The 9,282-nt window shown below is 38.6% G+C and overlaps 1 protein-coding gene across 1 annotated transcript in view; it reads right to left on the minus strand.

The window, feature by feature from the left end:
* Positions 1-6,341, minus strand: part of phldb1b (pleckstrin homology-like domain, family B, member 1b) — a gene marked incomplete at both ends in the record, with an annotated part of 28,869 nt that extends 22,528 nt beyond the window's left edge. Inside the window, 5 exon segments of the mRNA XM_014029376.1 lie at positions 3,251-3,412; positions 3,912-4,019; positions 5,608-5,724; positions 6,077-6,166; positions 6,231-6,341. Of these exon segments, the coding sequence (XP_013884830.1) occupies positions 3,251-3,412; positions 3,912-4,019; positions 5,608-5,724; positions 6,077-6,166; positions 6,231-6,341 (588 nt within the window).
* Between the last annotated feature and the right edge of the window lie 2,941 nt (positions 6,342-9,282).

Consider the following 9,282-nt stretch of genomic DNA (forward strand, 5'->3'; position numbering starts at 1 on the left):
ATATATATATATATGTTGGAAATAGGGCTGCAACAATACAGAAAATTCACAATTCAGTTCGGTTCGATACTTTAGTCTCACGGTTCAATATTTTTTCGACACAAAAAAAAAAAGAAATTTCCATGCTCCTTTTAACTTGTAATTTATTTAAATTAATTATGAACATTTGTTTAACCTCAAAAGTACAGTTTTTTAAATTAAATGTTGCTGAAACAGCAAGTTTCTCAGTGGATCTGCGCTCAAAAATGCAGCCTAGACTAAACCTTTAACACAGAGCATCTTCAGAAGACAAGTTGATAAAATAAATTTAAATATCTGTATTGTTCCATACAAGTGTGTGTTGAACCTAAAGTACTGTTCGATACGGTTCAATACGAGTACATGTATTGTTGCACCCCTAGTATTTATTAATATAGCTGGGATTTTGACAAAATTAGTCACCTTATGGTGTCTTATTTTGAAAATACGGATGTTGTGCTTGTTCCTTTTCCTGTTGGTGCCATGTGATCTCTGTGGATTGACTCCGGCGCAGCTCCGGAGCCCGGCAACAACAGGATCGGATCTAATTTTGGCGGATCGCTGTCCGCTCACCGCTGCCCTACGCCACCATGCGGAGCCGGTGTAAATACTCTCATTGGGTAGAATATGTGTGTGTTTGACCGCAGCACAGCAGAGTGGAGACGTATGTAGTGTAAATTACAGGTGAGCTGCAGCTGTTGGAGACAACTTGATGATCTAAAATTGAGATAAAAAAAGACTAAATACCCAATGCAGCCGCACTGAATTCTGGGTGTTTGTTACCAATCGATAGAGGTGTCAGGTAACACAGTTCAAATACTTTCTTACTTTACTCAAGTATAAATTTTAATAGTAGAGTAAACTTTTTTTAAATATGTCTAGGACCTGTGTGGTATTTAAACCTGAAGATGTTTCCTGTCAGAGGACTGCTCCTGTGCAGGTGTGGAAATCCAGCTGCAACACTCTTAAGCAGGATTCCTACAGTTTAAAGCAAGTTAAATTTAAGACTTCTTAATGCCAACTGAAATTAAATTTGAAACCAATTTCATATTAAACACAAATGACAAAAAAATAAAACTATGGCAGAAATTCATGAATCAAAGTATTTTTGGTTTAAGTATTCAAATATTGCTAATAGATCAATTGTTTTTATCCATATCTAACTAGCAGAAACATTCTTAGCGGTAAAACGACCCAGAATTTGAAGTTTCAGGACCCACAGTGGGGTCCTAAGCTCAGTTTGCTGCAGATTAAACCTTTAGTGAATGTGACACCAAAAGTTGTAAGAAAAGTTAATGCATTTTTGAAAAGACAACATTATTAACATATTACAAAACAAATTTCACACTCCTCAGATGGACAGTTGTTGAGAGTATTTAATGATCTCCTAACAGTTGACTCAGGGGATGTTGCAGCCCTACTGGTGTTAGATCTGAGTGCAGCATTCGATACTACAGACCCTGACATCCTCCTGTTTCCACTGCAACACAGTGCTGGTGTTAAGGGCACAGTTTTAGATTGGTTCTCGTCATATTTGAAAGACAGAAGTTTCTCAGTTCACATTGATCATTGTTCTTCAGTGGCTGCGCCCCTAAATTACGGAGTCCCTCAGGGTTCAATCTTAGGCCCTATTTTGTTTATATTGTACTTGCTGCCTCTTGGACACATTTTTAAGAAATATAATGTTTCTTTTCACTATTTTGCAGACGATGTCCAAATATACATGCCCATAAAGAAAATACATGATAAATATGATTCCCTACAGTCTCTAACAGATTAACTGAAGTTAGTTCATGGATGAACCAAATTTTTCTGCACCTGAATCAAAATAAAACTCAAGTCATACTTTTTGGGCAAAAGAACCTTATTACCAAACCTGACCAAATTCTTGGTTCTCCAGCCCCTTTTTATCAGACTTCTGTTACGAATCTTGGTGTCATTTTTGACAGTTGTTTGAAATTGGATAAGCAGGTGAGCGCTGTTGTGAAATCAAGCTTTTTTCATTTGCACCTTCTAGCAAAGGTAAAATCAAGTTTTTGTTTCAAAGATTTTGAGAAACTTATTCATGCATTTATTACTATACGCTCAGATTTCTGTAACTCTTTATACAAAATCTTGGACCAATCTTCTTTACAACGTCTCCAAATGGTTCAGAATGCTGCAGCTCGACTCCTAACTGGAACCAATAAACATGACCAAATAACTCCAGTACTGGCTTCTCTGCACTGGCTGCCAGTTTCTTATCGCATTGATTTCTTAATTCTTTTATTGGTTTTTAAAGCTATAAATGGCTTGGCCCCAGCCTATCTTAAGGATCTTCTACATGACTATTCCTCTTCTAGATGACTTTGGTTGAACAATAAACTGCTTCTACACGTTCCCAGAGCCAGACTGAAACGCAGAGGAGACCGGGCGTTTGCTGTCACTGCTCCTAATTTGTGGGACAACCTACCATTCAATATTAGACCTGCCCATAATCTGGAACACTTCAAATCTCTTCTGAAAACTCAGTTTTACTCTCTGGCATTTCAATAAGGATTTACATTGTATTCTACGTGTCTTGTCTATTTAATTTATTGTTTTTACTTCAGTGTGTTTTTATCAGTTGTTTTATGATTACTGTACAGCACTTTGGTGCAGTTGGTTGCTGTTTTTTTAAAGTGCTCTAGAAATAAACGACATTGAGATATTTGCATCTAAGTAACAGGAAGTGATGTCAAAGGGGAATGTAAATATAAAAAAATGTTACCAATTATTGTAATATTTGAGATGAATTACAATCATCCTATTCACAATGTGTTGCATTTTTAAGACCTCTGAAAGATTGATTTAAGACATTTTAAGGCTAATTAAGGCCTTATTTTTGGATTGATGAATTCAATGCCTTTGAAGACTTTTTAAGGATCTGCAGGAGCTCTGTTAAGACATGTTGGAGACCAAAGCAATAATTCTGTAACTAGTTTTTTTTTTTTTCATGTAGTGTTTTTTTAGGTTGTATTAACAGTATGTGGTTATTTGTTTATTCTTTAATATGACCTAATATGTCAACTTTAACATTTAAAGAGGGAGTACATCTATAAAAAAATAAAAAATAAAAACCTTTGGACTTCTGGAGATGTGTATCCTTCATTTTTAAACCCTAACACGTGGTTTTAGGCTACAGCAGACGTTTTGCAAGATGATTAAAAGAACAGCCAATATTTTAAAGCAGCAGCAGAGAGGACAAACACACCTTCACCGACAGAGAGTGGGAGGAGCCATGTGGGGAAAGGAGGCAGGAGAAGGCGGGGTTTACTGCTGTAGACTGAATGGGTTGGTGAAAGGGGGAGGTAGGGGACGACTCCACCTTTGGCATCCCATACATCAGATTTAACTGGTTCACTGTTACATACTCCTGCCCAGTATGAGACGAGCAGAGAGAGAGAGAGACATGTCAGCAAGATGAAACATCAAGAACAAAGGCATGAAGGAAAGAAAAGATTTAAATGAAGAACGGGCTGGATTAAACACACAATACACACCACCATAATCCAGCATCTTAATCTCCACACTGACATGCTCCTTCTTGTTCCGTTACATATTCATCTGCTCAATGCTTCAGCTTTATTGGGAACAGCAACTTGAACTACAACATATCTGGCACATTTTGATCACATTCTAGCTCCATAACAACAACGACACCAGTTTCTGATTGGCTCAGTCAAATCATGCTTTTACCAATCCAACACTTAAAAATGTCAACCACCACTCAGGCCCGTGCAGCACAGTCAGTGTGGTTAGCAGCAAACCAGCAGAGGGGGTAACATCACATGAAAACAGAGATGAAACGAGGAACTGAATATAAACCAGGAGTTCAGACTGAACAACTCGATGAAAAAGAGAAGTGAGAGTACCTGGCAGGAGCCAGCTAGTGCAGCGTCTACAGCAAAGCTAGGCTTGCTGCTTTCATGTAGGTCCCCGCTGCCGTACATTTTATGGATGTCTGACAGCTTCATGTACTCCTGAGCAGCAGCCAAGGGGAACCAAAAGCCAGACCAGATGAGAGGAGGTGAGGAAAACACTCTAATTCATATGTACAACATACAGTATGTACATACACCTGAGAACATCTTCTCTGGCTGGGATTAATCCACAAAACTCACAGTCAGAGCAGACAAACAAGAAGACACTCAGCAGCATCACAAAGAGCCGACAAATTGTCTCACAAAGCAGCATCTGTGGGGTTTAGCAACAACCAGTGATGGAGTGACGAAAACAGCTGCTAAAATCGTGATTTCAAGCTGATTTAAACATCAACTTCTGACAAACAAATCAGCCAAAATCATCATGTACCAGTACAAGACAGGTGTATTTACAGGTACAGTGAGACGAGGGGCCTGATCTATGAAGCAGGATCAGGGTCTCAGTAAAGGAAACCTCAGCTCTGAGTGAAGATGTGTTCATTGTGCATGCTACAGCTTGGCTCAGGATGGATTCTGTTCAAATTACCAAACATATGCAGGAATACGACAGAGTGTTAGGGCCACACAAGGAGATTTTTATTTTTTTAAATTACAAGAATAAAGTCATAATATTACGAGTTTAAAGTTGTATAAAAATAAAGTCATATTATCAGAATAAAGTAATAATATTATAAGTTTAAAGTCGTAATATTGCAAGTTTAAAGTAAAAATATTACAAGTTTAAAGTCGTATGAAAATAAAGTCATAATATTATGAGAATAAAATCATAATATTACAAGTTTAAAGTCCTAATATTACGAGTTTAAAGTCGTATAATAATAAAGTCGTAATATTATGAGANCAAGTTTAAAGTCCTAATATTACGAGTTTAAAGTCGTATAATAATAAAGTCGTAATATTATGAGAATAAAATCATAATATTACAAGTTTAAAGTCATAATATTACGAGTTTAAAGTCATATAATAATAAAGTCATAATATTATGAGAATGAAATCATAATATTCTAGCCTTAACATGAAAAAGCATGCAGTTATCACTGCATTAAAAGGAGGAATGTTGAGCAACTTGTCAAGTTGTTTTTAGTATTGTTTAAAATAAAAAGTTAATCTTTTAGCACTTTTAGTATCAAATGATCAGTAGCAGGACTTGGAAATTGTGCAAACGACTATAATCTGAAGCTGTCTTGTAATTAATGAATGCACTGACAGATTTAGTCGTCATGTAGCTTATTTGGATGAAAGCATATTAATCTAACAGTAACCTCAGTCATCATGGACTACTTTATAAGCACAGACACACATGGCTGTACACAGCAGTAGAGGTATCAACCTGTTCCTTGTGGCTCACTATCCTGCAGGTTTGAAATGTTTCCCTGCTTCAACACACCTGACTGAAATGAGTGATGATGTGAATCAGGTGTGCTGAAGCAGGGAAACTGATAAACATGCATGGAGATCTCTGCCATAACTTCTGGAGCTGATGAACTCCATCTCGTGTGTTAAGAGTCAGTGTTGCTGTACAGAAACCCTGAGTTGAACCTGCTTTACAGAACAGGCCCCGCAGCTGTGAGCTGAGCAACAAGTGGGGAAGCTGCAGGCACCATGCAGGAGTCATCAGGTCAGTTACCTCTGTAGGGCTGCTGGGGAACAACTGACGGGGAGGGGAGAGATGTAAGTATGAAGGAGAGGCTGCACAGAGGGACAGCTGGGAGGAGAGGACATCCTTACTGACAGGAAGAACTTCCTAGTTTGACACGTTAGTGAGAAGATCTTTTAATGCCCTTGAAAACATTTCAGACTCCAAATGAAAGTTCAGGAGAATAAATAAAATCTTCCTTCCTCTGTTGGACTTTCAAAGCGTGTCTTAGTTTAGCTCTAAGTTCAGTTGTGTTTTGAAATAAACGTTTTCAGGATTTCTGTAAAAACTAGTAAAAGTCTTCAGTAAAACGAAGCATTCCTGCCACAGATCTTTGCTCTGTCAAACACATATAATAACTCTATATATCAAACAGCTGCAGGTTCTCAGAGCTGCAGAGTGATTGGAGCTGAGGACAACTGAAGAACAGTGTTTGAACCAGCTTCAGTAATCTGCTCACCTCTCTCATGGCAGTGGAGGATTTAGGGAAGCTCTGTCCTCCGGTCAGGGAATGGTACCTCCTCTCCAGGGCCGACAGTCGCTCCTTCTCCTGGGGAATAACACCATGAGTGATTTTACATCTGAAGTGGAGAATAAGAAGTTTTCTTTCGTACCTTTTGGAGCATTTGAAGTGTGACTGTTTTGTCTTTGGCGAGCCGCTCACACTCTTGAGATGCCTGCTGGCCCAGCTGGCTGGCCTGCTTCTCCAGAGTGGACACCTTCTCCTAAAAAACAACAACTTTGAAAATCGTATCCCAATAGTTCTTTGATGAGCTGAGGAGCTGAATGAATCAATCATAAACTAAAGTTTGTAGAATTAAAAATAAAACCCAGCTAAAACAGAACCACTGTGATGTTATTTCTAATGTCTGTGTTGGTGTGAACACAATGATTTTAACCATTAACCTGTAGCGAAACATGAAAGAGTAACTTTCTGCAGGAACCTCTGAACAAACACCTTGTCCCTTCCCCCAATCTCCTGGAGGACAGTGGTCTTCACATCCGGCCGGTCGTAAACAGAACAACAGAACAGGAACTGGGAACACCTCCTTTGTTAAAACTCTTTGAAGCGTCTTAAAACTGGCCGTTTATAACAAACAAATACAGTTTTACCAGACTTTAGGTCTCCAGAAGCTAGGCTTCAATCAACGTTCTAATCCTAAAGACTGTGGTACCTGCTGAGATGATCACCAGGCAGAACAACAAAGGCATTCCTGAGTCATAAGTTCATTTGTGACGTTACAGCCATCCTAGAGGCGATGTCCATAATTACATCATGAGTGAACACCTTGTCTGTTTATTTCTGATATAAAAAGATAAAAAGTATATATTTTCTATCTTGATCCAATCACTGTAATGTTTAAAATCTGGATTTAATCACTGTCACAAGAAAAGGTATTGAGTTATTTTGTCTAATCAGTCCAGATTTCATTTTGTTAAAGCAGAAACAGGAGCGTGTCATGTGTCCCCTCTCAGCCAATCAGGAGTTTAGAAAACACTAACAATAGTCAGTGTGCATTGCCAATGCAATGCACACTATTGTGATTCGTTCCCCATCCAAGTCATCCTCTATTTCGGCACGCTTCTCCTCCTACAAACTTTGTCCTAGAGCTGACATTAAAATTTGTATCTGTAAAGCTCCTGTGTCAAATGCAGGCTATGCTTTTTGGTGCCTGTACAACTTATAGTTTTTGAGATATTAATTTTTAAACTTTATTAATGGGTGTCAATAGAGCCTTGTATTGGTCCAATCCTGCCCCTGATTTATGTGCTCAGCTTGGTACTGCACCATACTTTAATAATATTTAAACTCAGTACTTCAGTGATTACTATACTAATTTCTTTGTATTTTTAATGTTTTACTTTAATATTGTCTTGTAAACATTTACATCTTATATAATATTGCTTTATTGTTGTAATATATTGCAGTTTTGTGTCAACGATCGTCCTTTGCAATGTTGCCTCTTTCTACACAAAGAAAAAAACACTGGAACTGTGTTTTCATACAGCTCCAATGGTCTTATGGTTAATGCCATGGACTTTCAAGTGGGAGATCAGGGTTCGAAACCCAACTACAGCAACTTTAACTAAAATTCTCTTCAAACTTCATATTGTCACACAGTTACCCTGATTACAAACACCTGCTGACTTGACACCCACAAGCTGGTATAGAAATCACATTTGAACTTGCTCAGCTCATTCTGCAAGTCCACTGCTGCAGGCAAAGCCATGCTACAAGGCAATACACACTTGTTTTTACATGGTAAAAACCCATGTCTAGTTGGATCAGAGATGATTAACTCAGAGGATGCAGAACTTAGTTGAAATTTAGGTTCTTCCTCATAAAGTCCATTTTCATTGGTATTAATTTAGGTGATGTTGTTCTTTTGTTTACTAGAATAGAAATTTAGCTAGTTTGTTAGTGGTTCATATGTGCTTGTGTTAGTTGACGTCACATATCAATCTGTGAAAATAATATGGTTTTAACTCGTGCTTCTTGCCTGTAATTTCCTCTGAACCTTATTTTAATATACGGATGAAACTTCAAATGTGATTGCTTTTTGTCTGCGTGTTTTATTGTGTTTTTATGCGTCGGAAAACTGTAAAGAATTAACGCCTTCATGTTTTAAGATTAGTCCTAAAATCCTAAATTTGGTTTTGCTAGCGTTTAGCCATTCAATCAAACGCAGTGGTGCCCCGCCTAAAATTTAACATATAACATAAAGAGTTATGATTTAATTTTAGCGTTCATTATTCCTACAAACCTGTGAAACTCAGAGCCAGCTGGTGCACCTACCAACAAATGGCTGGTGTTTGGGCTCTACAGTACTTTTCAGAGACAGCACTATGTTAAAGACAGTATTTTACTGAGCTGTCACTGTCGGAGACTAAGTTTGCAAACAGCTTTCATGAGGAAGTCTCCAAGAATCTCCTTTTAGCCCAGAGGGGTCATTTATTTCAGTCAGCAGACGAAGAAGAAAAGCAAAGCATTAAATCATCTTCAGTGCTAAGATCACAACTGTTCATTAAGAAGACTGCTGCAGGGGAAACAGACTTCGGTCTGGTAGTCCTGCACACTGGAAGCCTAAACTCAAGATGCAGGAGGTGATCAGGACCTGACAGGATCAATCTGGCCTTTTCACTGACCTGACCTTGTGTGGGTCAGGTTTACATGCAGAGACTAAGGTGGATGAGGATCACGGGGTGTCAGGAAGTGCAGCGGAGCGTCTAGCTTGTCTGGTGCAGAGCATGTTGAGTGTTTGATGCACGTCCAAAGGGTCAGACATTACAGAAGGAAAATCTGAACTTTTGCAGCTCGACGTGGAGCATCAACCAGAGAGACTCTGTGATGTAGCAGTGTATTTTCTGATGGGACGGTCTCCTGAATGATGTCCACTAACCTGAGACAGGTGGGCAGGAGTAGGGCTGCAACGATTAATCGATTAATCGATGACTAATCGATTATTAAAATAATCAATGACTAATTTAATAATGGATTAATCGTTTTTTTATTTTGTTTTTCTCTCCAAACTGCTTTGACACCTTCCACTGCCACATCTACCTTTCTGTCCTTGACACACATGCACAGTAGTGGTAACTGGGGTAGGCCGTGGACGTCACAAGACATTATACAGACAGGCTCTGGTATCATGGCTACCTGACAAC

This window comes from Austrofundulus limnaeus, unplaced genomic scaffold, assembly GCF_001266775.1.
Source record: "Austrofundulus limnaeus strain Quisiro unplaced genomic scaffold, Austrofundulus_limnaeus-1.0 Scaffold891, whole genome shotgun sequence".
In the NCBI taxonomy this organism is placed as follows: domain Eukaryota; kingdom Metazoa; phylum Chordata; class Actinopteri; order Cyprinodontiformes; family Rivulidae; genus Austrofundulus; species Austrofundulus limnaeus.